Raw genomic sequence first — 22428 nt, forward strand, 5'->3', positions numbered from 1 at the left:
GCAAGGTGAGTGTGATAGGTGACGTGGTGCAGATCCAAACACTGTCGGCACAGAAAGAGTCAAATCCAGGTATGAAGTAAATACAGGGAAGTCCAGAACAAGTCCACAAGTTCATCCCAGGTGTGATTGAACATGGGTAAGTCCAGAAACTAGTTCACAAGTTGATCCCAGATATGGCATAAACACGGGTAAGTTCAGAAACAGGTTCACCTTAAAGTATTATACTGGTGTTGTTTCCAACAGCTCCCACCAGGGGGAGTAAATGAAGCAACACACAGTCCCGAAACAAGTCCCGAAAAAAAGTTCCAAAAACACAGTTCTTACCAGAAGGAGTGAACCGAGGGTTAAGTTCCAAGTCAGCAGACTAATGATAACATAGAGAGTGTAGCTTAGGCTACGTTCACATTTGCGTTGTGCGCCGCAGCGTCGGGCGCTGCAGCGTCGCCGCATGCGTCATGCGCCCGTATATTTAACATGGGGGCACATGGACATGCGTTGTGTTGCGTTTTGTGACGCATGCGTCTCTTTGGGTGCACGCGTCAGGGCGCAGAGGACGCAGCAAGTTGCATTTTATTTGCGTCCAAAATCATGCAAAAAAAGGACGCATGCGTCACAAAACAATGCGTTTTGCATGCGTTTTGCATGCGTTGTGCGTTGCGTCACCGATGCGTCGCCGACGCAACACAACAACGCAAATGTGAACGTAGCCTTACTTATGCAGGAAATGGCCAGAGCCAGAGGTAGAGACACACTGAGCTGAAGGAGAACAGAATCAGAATACTCAAAGCAAAGAGGCTGACACCTGACCCGGGTTTTAAACAAACGAACAGGAAGTAGGGCAGACAAAAACAGCAAACTCCATCTTAACAAAGGGCAAAATCATTCACAAGGTGACTTAGAAAACTCGGAATACTGACAGAGGTCTTCAATTTTAAAAAAGAATTGCAGTCACTCAAGTAAAGGACACAATACAAAACCAAATGAGGAACCTCATAAAATAACATGGGATTTTGGTATTAGTAGCTGCAATTACCAAAAGATATGTTGTCATAAAAGCTTAAAATGCGTTTTGATCGCAAAGCACATATGTAAGAGTCCAACTCTTTTCTTTATTCCTAGAATACGAAACAGTATAGCCAAAGTACGGTTTAAGTGCAGAACAGCTCCATCATCTAAACACACACAAAGCTCAGCTTTTTCCTTGATAAATAGTATGCCTTGTAGTCTGAAAATAAGGTAAGCTCCTGCAAGGTAAATCGATATATGGAAGTGAATTCATTATTGCTAAATAGCAATATTGGACTTTTCACTTGAAAAAGATGCTAGTCCATTGTTGAAAAGTGTTGAGCATTGTGGATCTTGTTTATGACCACAGATACGATCGATTTGGCCTCCTGATGACCTTTTCTCGAGGCGTTCTATAGGGGAAAAGTAGACTATTGAAACAGTTTTATAGCCTATTCCGTTCGGAGTTTGGCATTTTCTTGTTTTTCCTTATGCCAGTGTTGCATTTGTGTGATTGGTGCATATATGGCATAGGAAGGGAGTTTTTTTTTTCTAATCAATAAAGTTGTTACCTTCATATCAGTTTTGCACAAAGCACAATGCACTTTGCTTTATATATGTAAATATGCCACTCAGGGGTACATATATCATTCTGTTCAGTACTTCATCTGACACATATCCTCCTTCTCCTCCTCTCGCTTCCTCAAGCTCAATGTGGACAAATCAGAACTAATTATCTTTCCTCCATCTCGTATATTTTCCCTACCTGATCTATCTATCAAAATAAATTAAATCACAATTTCCCCTGTCCCCAAAATCCGCTGCCTCGGAGTAACCCTTGACTCTGCCCTGTCCTTGAATCCGCACATCCAAGCTCTTGCCACCTTCTGTCGTCTCCAGCTCAAAAATATTTCCAGAATCCGTCCTTTCCTCAACCCTCACTCTACCAAAATGCTTGTGCATGCCCTAATCATCTCCTTCCTAGACTACTGCAACATCCTCCTCTGTGGCCTACCTTCTAACACTCTCGCACCCCTCCAGTCCGTCCTTAACTCTGCTGCCCGACTAATTAATCTCTCTCCTCGCTACTCCTGCTTCACCTCTTTGCAAATCCTTTCACTGGCTCCCAATTTCCCAGCGTATCCAGTTTAAATTACTAACACTGACCTAGAAAGCCATCCATAACCTTTCTCATCCATATATTTCCATACTAATCTGTCAATATCTTCCCTCGCGTAATCTCCGGTCCTCCCAAGACCTCCTACTCTCCTCCACACTTATTCGCTCCTCACCCAATCTCCTCCAAGACTTCTCCCGAGTATCTCCCATCCTCTGGAATTCTGTGACCCAACACGTACGGTTATCCACCACATTAAGGTCCTTCAAAAGAAACCTGAAAACCCACCTCTTCAAAGAAGCTTACAGCCTGTAATGACCACACAGCCACCTCAACACCATTGGAGCTACTGCAACCCTCGACCTACTGACTCCTTTCCCCATAATCCTGTAGAATGTAAGCCCGCAAGGGCAGGATCCTCTTCCCTCTGTACCAGTCTGTCATTGTTAGTTTTGTTTACTGTGATATTTGTATTTTGATGTAACCCCTTCTCATGTACAGCACCATGGAATTAATGGTGCTATATAAATAAATAATAATAATACAGCGTTATGTTGTGGACTGTATTGACAATTTGCCTGCAATAAGCTGATTTAGCCATTTTTCTTGTTTTCTGCCAATGTTGCATTTATGAGATTGGCGCATGTATGGCATAGGAATGGAGGCTTTTTTTTCTAATCAATTAAGTTGCTACCTCTATATCAATATTGCACAAAGCACAATGCACTTTGTTTTATATATGTAAATATGCCACTCAGCGACATGACTTGTTACATATGTCATTCTGTTCAATACTTTATCTGATACAGCGTTATGTTGTGGACTATATTGATCATTTGTCTGCAGTAAGCATTCAGGTCCCTATGTTATTATTGGATGACATAACAAGAGTTGCATCCACGACTGTGATATTTGAAATACAGTAATTGATGGCCTATGGTTTAATTTGATTTTTTGGTGTTATCCCTGTTATCATAGGGTTTCTATCATATTTCTATGTTTTGTCCACAATATCAAAAGATGACAACTCTTTGGCTATAAACTGTATCTACTCCTCTTTGCTTGCCTTTCTGTCAAGTCCTGTCGGATTATCTATCTATCTATCTGAATGAGTGACAAAATCTATATATCTGTTAGTTATATCTAGGGACTTTATAGGGTCACTCAGGGACAGCCGCCATGGAGCAGGGCCGCAACTACTTGTATATCAATAGGGTGCCAACCTCTGCTGTCAGGCAGGCACAAGAATAGGGGAATGTTAGCTCATTAACAGGGTCAGTTTTGTGTATATGTGTGTTGATATTATTTCAATTTTTTAAAATATATCAAATAAAATTGTGGATTATAAGTTTATTTTTCATGTAAAACGAGATAAAAAGTGATCAACTCATCTTGGTCCTAAGGATTCTTTACTACAGCAGCACAGCCAAATATCGTGCTATCGTCCAAACTGGTCAACTATCCTGGAGGAGACCATCCCCAGCCACGAGGCAGTAGTAGCTGATATCTTCAGGTGTTCATAGTTGTGCCTGCACACAACCTGCTCTGGTGAGCACCTTCCTTTTATTTTCCTTTGCAGCTAAAAGGGTATCACCCGATGGTCTTGTGCACTTTTGCTCCCCTACAGTTCTTCTACAAATAGCAGTAAAAAAAAAAAGCACACATTTTTGCGACTACAACGAAGTCAAACAAAGCATCACTCCAGCATGTGTTTTTAGCGCTGGAGTGGTGCTTCTAATGTAAGGTCCCTATCCCTGATCTTACACTCACAGTCAGTCGTCTTCACCACTTTTCAGCGCTGCTCCAGTCCCACTGCACTATTTTGTGACAGCAACTTCTGACTGGCCTGGAAGTCAGAAGTTACATCACAAGCTCTCAATGGAAGTCTCAGAGAGCCAGAAGGAGGCTCCCATAGACTTGCATTGAAGAGTGACCTCCCGCTCACTCCACCAAACACTGGAGTGATCCAGCAGGTCATAAACTGCTGGAGATAAATATGACGGCTGGCGAGTATAAACATAGGGTCAAGGACCTTAGATGAAAAGCACCACTCCAATGGTAAAATAAAAGAAACCGCTTTCGTGGTGCTTTACTGACCAAGAAATCAATGAACTCTACAATCAATCAGAACATCCCTACATCGTGTGAACCAAAAAAAGAACTGTCGAGAACCCGATGCTAAACAACAGGGCTCTAGCTGCATATACTCTGATGTGAACGAACCATTCATGGGAAGTAAAGTTGTAGAAATTGTGGCAGAGAGGTGCCATATCGGTACAGCGTGCAGCCCACCAACATACCTGGAGGAAAATTAGGAGGTATGTGAGTCTCACAGGGACATAAGTACTAAACATTAACTTTTCATGCTTTCATTCTAATTTGCATTAATTCCTGCAAAGCACCTGAAGAATTCAACTTAAACCCAACGCGGCTTGAATATACTGAGGGGTGCAATTTTTTAAACTAAATCTTGTCTGGTAGTTTTTTGAGACACATGCCCTCAAAGTCACTTCAAAAGTGAAGTGTACCCTTAAAAAAAATAACAGGTTTTGTAAATTTTGCTGGAAAAATTAAAAATTGCTGCTACATCTTTAAGCCTTCTAACACGTTAAAAGGGACCTGTCAGCAGATTTCTGCTCTGACATCTGGGTTAAAACACAGAATTCAATGTTTGCTTTGTTATTTCTATAACCTTTGGTAAATTTCAGACATTTTTAAAATGAATGCAAATCATGTTGAATTGAATTACCACTAATATAAAATACAATGTGTCAGGAAAAAAACAATACATTATTGGGATATGTAGAAGTATTCCACAGCTATGGCCACCAGGTCAGATTTTAAAAACCTGGCCTGGTCAGGAAGGTGAAAACAGGTTTAGACAAAAATTAGTTAAAGAGGTTTTCCCAGTAATAAAAGAAATTCAATAACTCATGCACCCACTACTACTCTATTAACCCCTTATCCCCGGGCCATTTTCCATTTTTGTTTTGTGTTTCCCTTCTTCCCAGAGCCATAACTTTTTTATTTTTCAGTCAATATGGCCATGTGAGGGCTTGTTTTTTGCGGGACGAGTTGTACTTTTGAACGACACCATTAGTTTTAAGATATTGTGTAGATTCTATTATGTAGAAAAGAGGATGCTTTTTACAGTACCAGCAAAAGCTATAAGATGTCCGAAATCTCATGCCCACGCTTGTTTTTTCTTTCTAACAGATTTTGAGCTCTGCAACATTTTTGAAATATGCAGCATGTCAATTTTTTCAGCTTCTTTCACCCATAAAAAGCAATGAGAAAGTGCGAAAACGCAGCAAAACGTGTTGTGTTTTGACAACAATTCTCATCAATAAAAATAATTTTATTAATATGTACTGTAATCAAGTTACACATATGATCAAGCATGAAAATTGCAGCATAAGGCAACGTTCATATTCAGCGATTTTTTTCTGCAGCCAAAATCTGTTCTCTTGAGGGTATGTGCACACGTCAGGATTTCTTGCAGACATTTTCCTGACAAAAAACGGACATTTCTGCCAGAAATCCGCATGCGTTTTTTTTCGTGTTTTTGACGCGTTTTTTCCCAATGCATATAGCGGGAAAAACACGGAAAATCTGCAAAATTAATGAACATGCTGCTTTTTTTTTACCGCAATGCGTTTTTTTCTGCGAAAAAAAAACGCATCATGAGCACAAAAATTGCAGAATGCATTCTAAATGATAGGATGCATAATGTTCATGTGCACAAAAATTGCAGAATGCATTCTAAATGATAGGATGCATAATGTATGCGTTTTTAATGAGTTTTTATAGTGTTATCGCAAAAAAAGCGAAAAAAACCTGAACGTGTGCACATACTATTAGAATAAAAATGGTGCATTTAAAAACGCAGTGATTTTTATGCTTTTTTGTTGCAGATTACATGTAGGATTCATGCTCAGTACATGTTTAATAAAGTTACTTTAATTCACCAAAAATACAAAAAAAACGCAGCAAAACCTGCAGTTTTTGCACTTGACATGCTACAGATTAATAATAAAAAAAAAAAACAATATAGTGCTCAAATTGAGTCTGGAAAAAAAAACAACAGTGCATGAGATTTATGAACTTTCATAGCTTTTGTTGGTTCTCTAAAATCCAGCTTCTTTTCTGCAGAAAACAATGCTAAAAAGCACTGTACGAAAACAGCCTAAAAATGCAGCAAAAATAACATAGGAGAAAGTGCAGAAAGGCAGCAAAAAGTGTTGTGTTTCAACAGCAATTTTCATCAATAAAGTTACCGTAATTTTATTAATATGTACTGTAACCAAATTACACGTGATCAAGCATGAAAATTGCAGAATAAGGCAATGTTCATATGCAGCGATTTTTTTTCTGCAGCCAAAATCTGCTCTCTTGAGAGTAAAAATGCTGCATTTAAAAACTTAGTGAATATAAGGGGGTTGTCATGGGTTCCGAAAAATCCTGTTACTGGTAAGTAACTAAAGGTACCGTCACACTAAACGATATCGCTAGCGATCCATGACGTTGCAGCGTCCTGGCTAGCGATATCATTGTGTTTGACACGCAGCAGCGATCAGGATCCTGCTGTGATATCGCTGGTCATTGATTAAAGTTCAGAACTTTATTTGGTCGTCAGATCGCCGTGTACCGTTGTGTTTGACAGCAAAAGCAACGATACCAGCGATTTTTTACAATGGTAACCAGGGTAAATATCGGGTTACTAAGCGCAGGGCCGCGCTTAGTAACCGATGTTTACCCTGGTTACCAGTGTAAAATGTAAAAAAACAAACAGTACATACTCACCCTCTGATGTCTGTCACACGTCCCTTGCCGTCCACTTCCTGCACTGACTGTGAGCTCCGGCCGCCCGCAAAGTGAAAGTACAGCAGAGCGGTGACGTCACCGCTCTGCTATTAGGGCCGGCGCTCAGTCAGTGCAGGAAGCGGACGCCGGGGGACGCGAAGGTGAGTATGTAGTGTTTGTTTTTTTACATTTTACACTGGTAACCAGGGTAAACATCGGGTTACTAAGCGCAGCCCTGCGCTTAGCAACCCGATGTTTACCCTGGTTACCCGGGGACCTCCGCATCGTTGGTCGCTGGAGAGCGGTCTGTGTGACAGCTCTCCAGCGACCAAACAGCGACGCTGCAGCGATCGGCATCGTTGTCTGTATCGCTGCAGCGTCGCTTAGTGTGACGGTACCTTAAGACTTTATCTAATGTGTCACACGGATTTGTGTCTTTTTACATCAACTAACTACAACTAAGGAACTTGCCCATCAGACCATGTGGGGTCATCACAACAGACCCTAATCACAGGACAATAAAACAATCCTTATCTAAGAATTGGCCCAATATTTATGGACGTAACTGTTTATCACCCATGGTAATTCTGCTTCATGTCACCTGGCTTATCCATGGTTTTTTTTCCCCTCTCCCTTTGTTGTTTTTTTTTTTTTTCCCCTATACTATGTTGTGCATAAATATGTGATTCTTCAGAATTTGTTTTAGTCTTTGCCTGATGAAGAGACGTATGTAGTCTCGAAAGCTTGCAATTTGTTACCATCTTTTCAGTTAGCCATTAAAAGGTATCAACCACTGAGGACTCTCAATTCTAAATATTTTTTTAAGACTTTATCGATCACCCATGACAGCACCGCGAGAGAATTACAGAGAAAGTAAGAATTCAGGAAGGGACCACAGCCTGGAGTACTCTTCTTTCAGTGGTGAGGTCAGAAGAGAAACCCATATCCAGCCTATAATGCTTATAGAAAGTGGAAGAAGACCAGGTTGCTGCCTTACAGATCTGCTCAATTGAGACATCCGATCTCTCCACTCAGGAGCTTGAAACGGCCTTTGTAGAGTAAAGGTACCTTCACACATAACGATTTCGTTAACGATATAATTGCAACGTCACGCTTTTTTGTGACGTAGCAAGGATCCCGCTAACGATCTCGTTGACAGCGACCAACGATCAGGCCCCTGCTGGGAGATCGTTGGTCGTAGGGAATGATCAGGGCCCTTTTTTGGTCGCTTATCACCCGCTGTCATCGCTGGATCGGCGTGTGTGACGCCGATCCAGCGATGTGTTCACTTGTAACCAGGGTAAATATCGGGTTACTAAGTGCAGGGCCGCGCTTAGTAACCCGATATTTACCCTGGTTACCATTATAAAAGTTAAAAAAAAAAACCACTACATACTCACATTCCGATGTCTGTCACGTCCCCCGTCGTCAGCTTCCCTGCACTGACTGTCAGTGCCGGCCGTAAAGAAGAGCACAGCGGTGACGTCACCGCTGTGCTCTGCTTTATGGTCGGCGCTGACACAGTCAGTGCGGGAAGCTGACGGCGGGGGACGTGACAGACATCGAAATGTGAGTATGTAGTGTTTTGTTTTTTTTTTACTTTTACAATGGTAACCAGGGTAAATATCGGGTTTCTAAGCGCGGCCCTGCGCTTAGTAACCCGATGTTTACCCTGGTTACCCGGGGACTTCGGCATCGTTGAAGACAGTTTCAACGATGCCGAAGTCGTTCCCCTGATCGTTGGTCGCTGGAGAGAGCTGTCTGTGTGACAGCTCCCCAGCGACCACACAACGACTTACCAACGATCACGGCCAGGTCGTATCGCTGGTCATGATCGTTGGTAAATCGTTTAGTGTAACGGTACCTTAAGCCTTCAGACCTCCGGGAACTATCTTGCAACTTGCAGAATAATCTAAAGAAATGGCCTCCCTAATCCACCTAGCAATTGTGCAATTTGAAGCTTTAAGCCCCTTCCTGGGTCCTTGGAAGGACACAAACAAAGAACTATCCTTCCACGAGTTAGTAATAGACAGGTATTTTAGTAGACATCTGCTAGCATCTAGTGTATGAAGCTTTTCTTCCTCCTGTAATCTATGAAACTGGGACGCTACTTTAGGTAGGCAGGATGGATCAGGTTTCAAAATTACCGTGTGTTCCAGAAACTGTGTGAATGGTGGAATTCTGTAAACGGCCTGAATTTTACTGACCCTTCGAGCAGATGTTATTTCTACCAGGAGGGATATTTAAGGGAAAAAAAATTTGACAAATGCAAAATTTGATGCTCCAATGATAACTCAGTCATGGCTACTAAGACTAGGTTTAAATCTCACGGCACTACTCTTCTGCCACCAATAAGACGGACACGCTCTCTCCAAACCCTGACTAAAGCTGCCCTACTGGGACTCACTTCCCACATGCTTCTTGCCCTTCATTTATCTTCCTTGCACAAGTGAGGTTTTGACAAAGACCATTCCTGGTAGAAACGTTAACCTTGTTGTCCGCAGCTACTATATTTCTGAAAAGCACCTGGTGGTGTTTGTATACGTGAATAAAGAAGCAACATTTTTTGCACATATCTCAACTATTTGAGTGAGGCTGATTCGCTCATTGATATTCGGACTTTTTTTCAGCCTGCACCAATTGACTTTAACCTTACAGTGTGCACATCATTCTTTTTGGATATAGGCTCTCAGAGCTGACATCTGGACTTTGAAAGTGCTGATGGATAGACTTAGTTTGAGCCCTTTCTGCAGAAACTTCAGAACACAATCCACTGGAGTCCTGTCCTCAATCCTTGAACCTGAGGCAGAATTTTCTCCATGTTCTGGCATAAATTCTGGTTGTGGACACTTTCCCACTCTGAAGCAGAGTGGAGAAAGAATGCGAGAGAAACTCCTTTCTATTTACCGCACCCTCTCAAATTTCACGGTGTCAAATGAAGGTTGGCTACTCATGGATGGTAGATTGGTCTATGAGAGAGGACATCTGGAACCTCTGGAAGAACACCTAGGTCGATAATCGACATTATCCTCAACCATGGCCTTCTGGGCCAGAAGGGGGCGATTAATATAATACTTGCTTTGTCTTCTCTGATCTTCCTTACTACCAGCAGGATCCGGACTATTGGAGGTAAAGCGTATGTCAGTTTGAACTTTCATGGAACTTAGAAGGCATTTACCCCCCTGGGGACCTTCTCTGGGATTCAGAGAACAGAAATTTTTTACCTTCTTGTTCAACCTGGTGACAAATAAGTTTATGTCCGGATGGCCCCACATCTGCACTATCTGGCTGAAGATGGACGGGTAACTCCCACTCTCCTTGCCTTAGTTGATTGCGCTCTGATGTTTTCTTTTTCTCTGTGAAGAGCAGTCAATGATAGGAGATTACTTTCCGCTAGATGGTATAAGTGATCTGTCACCTCTATTAAGGGTCTGGATTGTGTTCTCTCTGTTCGTCTATATTGGTCACATCACCTGATAGTAGCAGAGGATCCTGACATGACGACCCTGTCGGGACACAAGGCATCTTCTTACTGTCAACTCAACTGCAAGCAATTCCTTCAAGTTTGCAGAAAAACCTATTTCGTCCCCTGACCAAATCCCTTGGATTACTAAGTCTTCTAAATGAGTCCCCAAAGCCCTGGGGCTCACATCCATGGTGACCACCCGTGAGATCTCATTTACCCAGGGAACCCACCTGGACAGATTAGTGATATCCAGACAACAAAGTAGGAACTGTATTGATGACTGGGATAGCATCATATTTCCTTCCAGGTGCCCTCTAAGGAAAATGTTGTTTCTTAACACATCCCATTTTAAGGCTCTAGTATGAAACTGGGCCCACAGGACTGCCAGGATGGAAGTGATCAGAGAACCTAGAAGGGACATAGCACGTGACTTGGTGGGGAACTTCAGAGCCCTTAACACATGGAGTTGGATGTTTTCTATTTTATCGCCCGGGTGACAACACTCCTGTACCTCTGAGTCCAGCAGAAGCCCCAGAAATTCCTGTACTTTTTAGGAGCTCTAACCTTGATTTTGTAATGTTCAATAGCCAGCCTAAGCATTCTAAAGTAGACATTACTCCTTCTAGCTGGGTAGTGCAATGACGGGCCGAACTGCCTACTACTAGAAAATCATCAAATACAGGACAATTAATACATTCTTTTCCTGGAGACGGGTCATGAACTCTGCCACCACTTTGGTAAAGACACGAGGGGCAACAGCGAGGCCAAAACGGAGTGCTCTAAACTGGAAATGTCTTTTTTACTAAAACAAGGCACTGACTTATGGCATTTACACTTTATCACTTATCATAGACAATACAACAAATTTTTCCCTTTGGCTATGCACTTTATCTATGTGTCTATGATAAAATATACTACACGTTAATTACTTATATTGGTCCTCCTTCTATAAGGTTAATTTACCGTGTGTAGCGTCCTGTGTTTTTATCCTTTTTGTGTATGTGTATTTTTGGCGGATAACTTTCAGCATTGTTTTGCTACCCATGTTATCACCTGTTTCAAATAAACATTTGTTGTTACCATTACTTTGTGTTCGGGGACTACCTTGGTCGGTTTTCTTCTCCCCTTTCTTCTTAATTAGAAAGAGAGGAGAGTAAAACTCCTTCCTTCTTTCTAACAAGGGAACCTTCAATAGGACTGCATACTGCACCAGCTCTGAGACTCTAAAGCATGTTGCTCTGCTGTTTAAGACAGAGAGGGAGTTACCATGAACCTTCCTAGCAGGACTGGAACTCCATTTCTAGCCCAGATTCAATCAGGCTAAGAATTCACTTCCAATATATACTTGATTATAAGCCAAATTTTTCAGCACATTTTTTATGCTGAAAAAGCCCCTTTCAGCTTATACTCGAGTGAGGGTTCTACTTACAAAATTTTTTGGACTATAAGACAGAGGGGGAGAGGCAGCGGTGGATCAGTGGGTGACAGGAGGCAGGAGCTGGCTGCTGCGGCAAGCACATGTGCCTGCAGCTCAAAATAAATGAATATTCACTGCTCTCCACACCTTTTTTGGTCCAAACAATTTTCTGAACCGATTTTTTGGACTTAGACTGGACTATCCCCACAGTGGTCCTAACTGCCTTTACAAGTTAATCTGTTCTATATGGAAACAGAAATGACCTGTGTTATTATCTGAAGAGAAGGAGGCTGACCAGGGGGATTCAGAGGTGTGATCATCCTAATCTGAAACACTAGACACATCCGACCCCGGAGGACCTAGCCCCTTTATCCTTCTTCCCCTTATGGGCCTCTTCCTGGGAAAGGGATTTTAGGGACTTTCTAACTTCCACCCTGATGATTGATCTTAAGTTGGTCTATACAAGACTGACAAAGTATTTTCAGGTAGGAGTCAGGCAATAGATTTCTGCAAAGCGTACACTCCTTGTGCCTAGGCTTTGCTGTACACTTCTTTCCCTGGCAATAAAAATGACAAAAAGGGACAGGCTACATCAATGACTGAACTTTCACAAAGATCACTTACCAGTGTGAGGCAATTAAATGGTATTGAATTATGAAGGGTCACTTCTCATCCAAAAAAAACCCGAGAGGCTGAAGACTCATTCACTCTGCTGGAGCTCATCTGACTGGATCTGCCACTGCCTGCAGAACTCCGTCTCTCACCCACACGGCCATCGCCTTTACTGCTACAGGGATGCTGCGGTTCCACTTGTCGCTGGGGCTTCCCAACAAGTTGTTGCTGCTGCTCAAGTGCATGCATTCACCTGGAGGGAACAACGGCAAGGAAGAGCCGATCCATGCTCCGGTCGTTTCTTAAATGCTGGAGCAGAACTACTGACCACCCCTCCAGCTTCCGGTACCCTCGGATGTTCTGGGTGGGCAGGTTGATCACGTGGCCTGTGCGTCATCCAGAAGCAACCCGATCACATCATCCGGGCGTGCCCCGGTCGTGACATCCGGGCAGTTACGTCACCTGGACGCTTTGGTACCTCCCACCCCAAGTTTCCTCAAACATACCAGCGGCACTCCAGAACATTGCAAATGCCGCTGTCTTCTTTTCAGGGGCGCGTGCCAGTGCCCGAAAAGCCAAGCCAGAGCCAGCTATCCCTACTTGGGATACTGCTTACCTGCGCCCCCACACAAACGTAAAAGTCCCCCAGACCCACTGTGGCACTTCCAGAGACCCAGCACCGACCGAGGCAGGGAAAATACTGCCGCCTGAACCAACCGGCCGGGCCTGGGAAAACGGTTAACCATCTTCTGGTATGTCTGCAAGAGGTTCACCCGTCAAGAACAGGAAACCAACTGATGCGTGGGAGAGGTGCCGCCCTTTTATGCCTGTAGGTTTTCTGTCCTTGAAGGGCAGATCCTCTCTCACGGTGCTGTTATGGATGATCGATAAAATTAGCAATAATTTTTGTAGCAAAAAAAGAACAATGCATAAACACACGGGTCTCACCTGTACAATGTAAAGACAGGGGCAATGCTGCGCTCCTCCTCCTATACTTATCCCAATTACATTTTGGGAGTCTTTCTTAAGCGATACTGTGCCTGGGACTGTGGGTATCCCACTGGAATAAAAATGGGGAGTGATGAGGTGGATACAGTAAATACTGTACTCACACAAAACAGACAGGGGGATCATTTTACCATTCTACATTATTCACACAGTATAGTCCTCTACACATTTGGATAGGTGCTCGCAAGTTGACGGCCACACACTATGATTAAAAATTACATTAATCACTTCTTGCTGGACAATTCTTGATTAATTGCTTTTAGGTTTTCCTCCCCTGCTTCCAAGAGCCATATCTTTTTTATATTTCCGTCCACACAGCTGTACGAAGACTTGCTTTTTGCAGGATGGCTTGTAGTTTTGAAAGACACCATTCATTTTTTACCATGTAATGCATTAAAATATGTGAAAAAGTGCAGTGAAATTTTGATAAAAAGTTTTTTTTGTTTTTTACAGTGTTTGGGGTAACTGTGACCTCACAGCATGATTTTCCAGATAAGCAAAAATAGAGATACCAAATTTGCTATTTATTTTTAAGTTGACAAAAAAAAAAAAAAAGAATTGGTATCATTTTCTGAGGCCTGTAAGTTTTTACCGTTTTTTTTGAGTGGTGAACTGACATTTTCATTAACATCATTTTGATCTTTTTTTGTTTGGATCATTTTTTGTTGCATTTTTATTTTAGGGTGGAGTGGCAACCCAAAACAACTAACAAAAAACCCTGCAATTCTACAGAATTTTTTTCTTCTCGTAGTGACGTCAGTTGTTTCTATATTTTGACATACTAAACGTTAACAGATTCAGCAAACCAGATATCTATCCTTATTTTTTTATTCTCCTTTTTCAATGTGGAGGCTGGTAATGGGGTGAGGAAGCCTTATTCAGAGCAGAAACATGCTGTGTTTTTTTAAAAGTTTATGATGTTAGTGATAAGCACTTTAAAAAATATTTTTAGAATAAATGTAATTGTCAACACACAAGTGTAATATTGTTACTCTGAAACACCACCTGAAGGTTGCTCCAGAATCAAGGTCTTTTTGGGATTCCAGCTACTAGAGGAAAGCGCTTCCGAAAAAGCTTTTTCGACTAATTTCCATTTGGAGCAGGGAATGGAACAGGACTATCACTTCTCCACCGTATTCGGATGGGCAGCAAGCCACGAAATTGGAATCCAACACCCAACAAAACCAATCAGAGTTGTGCCTAGTCTGCACAACCCCCACAGGTGAGCATATACAAACGCATCACCCTTGTCATTTTAAAGTTTTTTACTGCGCTTAAGTAGCGCTCTCTTGTTTTCTGTCTCCACCTCTTCAGCTTCCTGCTATCATACATCATAAATGTTGGAAAAAGGAAAAATAAATCAGAAAGCCAAAATTACTCTTTAGTCACCTCACCAAGTCGTTCTTAAAAAAACAAGCGCTAACACAGCTCCATCAACAGTAAAACAAACAAAAATTCTAGAAATTTTTTTTCTACAAACTTTTGATTTTTTCCACCACTTAAATTTTAAATAATATTATTTTTATTATTATTATTATTATTATTAAAAAATGACGATGCATATGTGATACTGTTGTAATCAGACTGACATGGAACCATGTTTACATCTAATTTTTACTGCGCAATGAACACTGCAAAAAAATAACCCAAAAAACCATGGTGGAATTGCATTTTTTTTTCTCCATTTCATCCCACTTGGTATTTTGTATAGTAAAATGAATGGTGCTATTCAAAACTACAACAAAAGTTCAATAAGGAAAAAATAAAAGCACAAAAATGAAAAATTCCATGGTCCTTAAATGGTTAAGCTGCCTTCTCTTCTCTGACATAGCTGATGGGGGCGAGTTGGTCAGACTCCATATATAGAATATTAAAGGTGGCGAGACTAGGTAACTTTAAAGGGAATCTGTCACCACATTTGCCCTATTTAAACTATGACTATGGCCATACAGGATATAGACTGCTGAAAACACTCCTCCCTGTGTGTCTCATATCAGATGTGTTATGGATAAATCATTTTATCACTTTCTATAAATGGCCTCTTCCAGGCTCGGGGGTGGACGGTGTCTGGAGATAACTCTGCCTCCAGAGCTTATTATACATGAAGATCTCTCCTCAGCAGCCTATAACCTGTATGCCCATAGTAATAGCTTAGCTAGGGCACATGTGCTGACAGATTCCTTTAATGTGCACAGTGTAGTACAGTGGGCTCCTTCCAACTGCTCACAATCATTCATTACTTAGCATTTACTTACAGTTTGTCTTCGTCAAGGTCATAGTCATATTCTGAAAACATTTCACTTTATGTGACAGTCAGCCTTTCTGTAGAGAGAGAACATATAGGAACTGAGAATTCACAGCCCATATCAAATGCTGCAAAACGGTTTTAACATACATAGAAAGTAGAACTTCATTTCATGGGTTTGTCCACTACTATGACAGCCCCTTCTTAATCTGAATGTTTGCCCCGTGAAAATAAAAACACTCACAAGTAGTTGTTATGTCACATGAGGTCTGCGCCCAATCAGCGCTGGCGTCACTGTCTCCGCCTTCAGACTAGTAAGTAATCGAGAGGAAATCCGGGCCGAGGCTGGCTGATCACCTCTTGATTACTTACCCATCTGAAGGTGGGGATATGGACGCCAGCGCTGATTGGGTGCAGGGTTCACGTGTCATAACTGCACATGTGACCCGGGAACGCAAGAGACGACACCGCACAGGAGGTGACTATAAGGGTTTTTATTTTCACTGGGGCAAACATTCAGATCAAGAAGGGTTGGCCTAGCAGCAGAGAACCCCTTTAAAACGGAATCTGTCAGAAGGATCTCACTCTCCAAACTATTTATATGCACACAGAAATAACAAACAACGGAGCTAGTGTGAATAGGAGCAGCTACCTCCATATACAATATACAAAAAAGATGCATTCTATCGTGCAAAAGCATGTCAATGTGAAATATATTAAACATGAATAGCAATATGGCTTCTGAATACTAGAAAAAAATGAGACACTTTGCACATAATTTGGCCAAGTTATGTCAGCCCATCAATCATCGTCAAGGTGGTCTCAGAAAACAATGATGGGTCTCTATCCATGTGAATACCTCTCTTAGACTGATGTCTGAATTCCTGGGTGAATGTGGACACCTCTCTCAGCAATGCCTGCATTTATGGGTAGATAGGAACCTGCTGTAATACATATTTATATGCACATGTAACCCTTTCCAAGACCAGTTGAGGAATTCCTTTACATGGCCAGTCCGTTCCACCATTACTGAGAAATCAGCATTTGAATGAATATGCAAATGAGACTGAAGATAGATCTGAAGTCTCTGTGGCTCCAGCTCTATTCCCCGCAGCGCCACCTCCTCCTGCCGCTATGCTGTGTCACTTCAGTTAAGCAGGAAGAAGCAGCACAGGGCGGAGAATAGAGCTGGAGCGACACAGGCTTTAGATCTATTTCTTCAACCTAATTTGCATATCAATTCAAATGCCGATTTCTCAGTAATGGAGGAACAGACTGGCCATGTAAAGGAATTTCTGGACATTTCTTGGAAGAGCTACATGCGCATATAAATAGTTTGGAGGGTGAAGTCCTGCTGACAGATTCCCTTTAATAGTATTTAAACGTTAAAATGGTAGTCTAGAATGATAAAACATTTTCTTCTTCTAAAAACAGTAGCAAATCAGTCCCCTAAATATGCTGAATTACACAGATCTGCATTCCCCAAGCCTTACCTCATCAACGCGTGATTAACCCCTTACCGACATCTGGTGTACATGTACAATACAAGTCAGTAGCAGGTGAATAGAGTGGGCTCAAGGGGTGTTAACTGTTAAATGCCGCGTCAAGTGACAGTGGCATTACCAGCAAGGTAGCATTGAGGCGCGTCCTTTTATGCACCCATCAGTGCTCGCATGATGCGATCTCGTGGCCCCGAGGGGTTACTATGACAGCTGGGGTTGTGTTGAAGACCCCCGTGCCTGTCATTACGGAGCTCCCTTGAAACCCTGACTGTGGCCGAGTTTCAAAAGAGACCATGATTTTCACTATATGCAGCAAAACCCTGATATTGTTTTACATAGCACAAGTGATCAGACGATCACAGGTTCAAGTCCTCTAAGGGGACTAATAAATACAGTCAACAGTAAAAATAAGTTTAAGAAAATGTAAAAATAAATAAAAAGTTCAAATACCCCCCCCATAAAAAATATACACGTGGTATCGCAGCATCTAGAAAAGTCCAATCAAAATGTAAAAGTAATCCGATCGATAAACAGAACAAAAATTCAAAACGCTATTTTTTTTTGGGCTCACCACAACACCACATAAAATGCTGTAAAAAGAAATCAAAATGTCATATCCATCTCAAAAAGGTATCAAAACAAATATTGTCTCCCCTCACAAAACATAAGCCCTTACCCAGCTTCATCGACTGAAAAACACAAGCATTACAGGTCTTGGAAAACAGCAACACAATCCCAAAATTTTTTTTGTATACGTTTAGTGTTTTCTTTCACCATTAGGCCGGGGGTCACACGTGCGTATGTTCTCTCATGCGAGAGAATTGGGGCCTATTATGCTAATGACAGATTGAGCCAAGTGTCATCAGAGTGTGAAGAGAGAATCGCAGTACAGGTGTGGGGGGAGACAGTAATTTCTCCATCTTCTCCATGGCGGCGTCCGAGACATTCGGACTGCACTTAGATAACATCCGAGTACAGTCCGATGTTTCACACCGGGACGAGAGCTCCGAGATGTCAATCTAAGCATGGGCCGCCCCCGGCAGCCATTTTCCCAGAGGCCACCACATCGCAGTAATGGATGTGCAGGGGGGTCAGGGCTTTCACAAAATGCCGGCGGATCCCCCCCGCACCACCGAACCTGCCGCACCAGTCTGGAAAGAGTGTGATCATTGCCCTGCAGTGTCTGACCGCCACAGAATCGCCCGACTCCTGCTGACGCCACACTACTTGTAAGTATATTCCGACTATACAGTGCCTTGAGAAAGTATTCAGCCCCCTTGAACTTTTCAACCTTCTCCCACATATCATGCTTCAAACATAAAGACACCAAATCTAAATTTTTGGTGAAGAATCAACAACAAGTGGAACACAATTGTGAAGTTGAAAGAAATTTATTGGTTATTTTAAATTTTTGTGGAAATTCAAAAACTGAAAAGTGGGACGTGCAATATTATTCAGCCCCTTTACTTTCAGTGCAGCAAACTTACTCCAGAAGTTCATTGTGGATCTCTGAATGATCCAATGTTGTCCTAAATGCGTAATGATGATAAATATAATCCACCTATGTGTAATCAAGTCTCCGTATAAATGCACATGCTCTGTGATAGTCTCAGGGTTTTGTTTGAAGCACAGATAGCATCATGAAGACCAAGGAACACAACAGGCAGGTCCGTGATACTGTTGTGGAGAAGTTTAAAGCCAGATTTGGACACAAAATGATTTCCAAAACTTTAAACATCCCAAGGAGCACTGTGCAAGCGATCATATTGAAATGGAAGGAGTATCATACCACTACAAATCTACCAAGACCCAGCCGTCCCTCTAAACCTTCATTTCAAACAAGGAGAAGACTGATCAGAGACGCAGCCAAGAGGCCCATGATCACTCTGGATGAACTGCAGAGATCTACAGCTGAGGTGGGACAGTCTGTCCATAGGACAACAATCAGTCGTACACTGCACAAATCTGGCCTTTATGGAAGAGTGGCAAGAAGAAAGCCATTTCTCAAAGATATCCATAAAAAGTGTTGTTTAAAGCTTGCAACAAGCCACCTGGGAGACACACCAAACATGGGGAAGAAGGTGCTCTGGTCTGATGAAACCGAATTCGAACTTTTTGGCAACAATGCCAAAGGATATGTTTGGCATAAAGGCAACACAGCTCATCACCCTGAACACACCATCCCCACTGTCAAACATGGTGGTGGCAGCATCATGGTTTGGGCCTGCTTTTCTTCAGCAGGGACAGGGAAGATGGTTAAAATTGATGGGAAGATGGATGGAGCAAAATACAGGACCATTCTTGAAGAAAACCTGTTGGAGTCTGCAAAAGACCTGAGACTGGGACGGAGATTTGTCTTCCAACAAGACAATGATCCCAAAAATAAAGCAAAATCTAAAATGAAATGGTTCACAAATAAACGTATCCAGGTGTTAGAATGGCCAAGTCAAAGTCCAGACCTCAATCCAATCGAGAATCTGTGGAAATCGGTGGACTCCGCGTCTGGGAGCATACAGGCTCTAGGTACTACCACTACTGTTTACTGCAGCGAATTGATGCTGCATAGGAAAGTCCTATACCAGAGACACTCGCATGATACAACTGATCCACAGGCATTTCTCGCTAATTAATAGTAAGTAACTAACTAAGGTCGCTACGGACCGAAACGTTTTGCCTATACTACAATAAACCTTCCTACAATATATATTTTAGTTGAGTGCTATGTTTATTACCTTTTATTCTACAGTTTGGGAACCTAACATTAGCACCTCCCCCTTTCTTGTAGTTGTGCTCATGCTGTTTTTTTCCTATTTATTTTTCAATATCTTAGGCTGGTTTCACACTTGCGTTTTGATCTGCAGCGTTTTAGCGCTAAAAAACGCATGTTTTTTTTTCTACACTTAACATTAAAAACGCATGCGTTTTTTTAGCATGCGTTTTCGGCAACGCATGCCTTTTTTGACGCGTGCGTTTAGTTGCAGAAATGCAACTTGTAGTAATTTCTAGCGGCGTTTTTTTGCCGCAAAAAAACGCATGCGTTTATTCGCGGCAAAAAAATGCATTGCTGTCTATGTAAACGCATGCGTTTTTAAGCACCTGCGTTTGCTTGCGTTAAAAACGCATGCGTTTTTATAGAAAAACACAAGAAAACACAAGAAAAAACAAGAAAACCCTAACCCTAACCCTAAACACAAGAAAAAACAAGAAAACCCTAACCCTATCCCTAACCCTAAACACAAGAAAAAACAAGAAAACCCTAACCCTATCCCTAACCCCAAGAAAAAACAAGAAAACCCTAACCCTAGGGTTACTAGGGATCCTAACCCTAACCCTAAGGTTAGGATCCCTAGTAACCCTAGGGATCCTAACCCTAACCCTAGGGATCCTAACCCTAACCCTTAGGGTTAGGGTTAGGATCCTAACCCTTAGGGTTAGGATCCCTAGGGTTAGGGTTAGGATCCCTAGGGTTAGGGTTAGGATCCCTAGGGTTACTAGGGATCCTAACCCTAACCCTAGCTATTTCTGTTTATAGTGGGTTTTCTAGTTGATTTTGATGATTGGCAGCTGTCACACACTTCTCAGCATGCGTTTAAAAAACGCAAACGCAGGAAAAAACGCATGTAAACGCGGCAAAACGCTGCGGTTTTTTTCTGCATGCAAAAACGCATGCGTCTAAAAAACGCGGCGTTTTGCCACGTTTACATGCGTTTTTTCACCACATGCGGTTTTTTTTAAAACGCTGCAGATCAAAACGCAAGTGTGAAACCAGCCTTAGACTGGATGCAGCTCTTTAACACACACTAATTCATTTATTTATTCACATCCACTTACACTATATAAGAATTTATTCCTTTTTCTGTTTATCATCACCTTTAAATATGCAGTATATGCAACACATATTTACACTACATGGATTATTACACTAGTTATACATTTCTCAACCACATACACCTTATCTTCACAGTTTTTACTAATAATTTTTTAATACCCTAGATGTTATATATATTACACTATATTGTATCATTCCTTTATAGGGTTATGGCTACTTACCGGTAATATTTATGTCCTAGATGTGATATATGTGTATATTATATTACGCTTAAAATCCCTTATGGATTTATGGTTATTCATTTCCATACTATATATATCACTGTTCTGGGGCTACTAATGTTATCTCTTTTTTTGCCTTAGCCCCATATACACACTGCCCGGCTTGCAGGCATGGTTTTCTGGGCTCTCATTTGGTTTGTTTGGGTGTAGCTCTGCCCCCGTCCTGCAGGGGGGGCTGTCTCCACTCAATACCCCCTTTTTGTTGGGTCGGACTGCTGATACCCTTAGGCTGGTGACAGTGTGCATTCTGGGGATTGATTTATTGTTTGCTAGCAATATGCATAAATATACCACCTTGTGACTCCAAATAACAAGGATCATGATTACCGGAAACTTCTTTCTTCTGATATAAACATATTCTTAGTAACACTTTATTTAACATACTTACCTCCAGATAAACACTACAATCTCCCTGGTTCTGTGCACTCTCTCTTAAATCTACTTTTAAAGGGAACCTGTCACCCCATTTTTTCAGTATGAGATAAAAATACTGTTAAATAGGGCCTGAGCTGTGCTTTACAATAGTGTATTTTTTGTCCCGATTCCCCACCTATGCTGCCGAAATACCTTACAAAATACGCCGTTTTCGCCGGTCAATCACGCTGGTCTGGTCAAAAGGGTGTGGTGAAATGGCTGTTCTCCCCCACCTCTTACTTATCTTCCCGGCGTTGGCGTAGTGGTTCTCGCATGCGCAACAGCCGAAAAAGAGCGCGATCTGTGCTATTCCCCTTGGTATCGGTGGCAGCGGCCATCTTCCTGAGGCCGCGCGTGCGCAGATGGAGTGCTCTGCTTCCCGGGGCTTGAGGAAAATGGCCGCGGGATGCCGTGCGTGCGCAGATGGAGATCGCGGCGGCCATTTTCCTGAAGCCGAGTTCGCATCTCGACTTCAGGAAAATGGCCGCCGCGATCTCCATCTGCACAAGCATGGCATCCCGCGGCCATTTTCCTGAAGCCCCGGGAAGCAGAGCACTCCATCTGCGCACGCGCGGCCTCAGGAAGATGGCCGCCGCCACCGATACCAAGGGGAATAGCACAGATCGCGCTCTTTTTCGGCTGTTGCGCATGCGAGAACCACTACGCCAACGCCGGGAAGATAAGCAAGACGTGGGGGAGAACAGCCATTTCACCACGCCCTTTTGACCA

At 42.3% G+C, this 22428-nt stretch overlaps 1 protein-coding gene across 5 annotated transcripts in view; it reads right to left on the bottom strand.

Moving 5' to 3' along the window:
• Window positions 1-22428, bottom strand: part of PICK1 (protein interacting with PRKCA 1) — a 205500-nt gene that overhangs the window by 136220 nt on the left and 46852 nt on the right. For all 5 annotated transcript variants that reach the window (XM_077277900.1, XM_077277902.1, XM_077277901.1 and 2 more), the window contains exons 2-3: window positions 15684-15750; window positions 13369-13480 (exon numbers count right to left, since the gene is read on the bottom strand). In XM_077277900.1, coding sequence (XP_077134015.1) covers window positions 13369-13480; window positions 15684-15724 — 153 coding nt within the window. In that variant the 5' untranslated portion in view covers window positions 15725-15750. The remainder of the gene's footprint in view (window positions 1-13368; window positions 13481-15683; window positions 15751-22428) is intronic.

The sequence above is a fragment of the Ranitomeya variabilis genome, chromosome 8, assembly GCF_051348905.1.
Source record: "Ranitomeya variabilis isolate aRanVar5 chromosome 8, aRanVar5.hap1, whole genome shotgun sequence".
NCBI lineage: Eukaryota > Metazoa > Chordata > Amphibia > Anura > Dendrobatidae > Ranitomeya > Ranitomeya variabilis.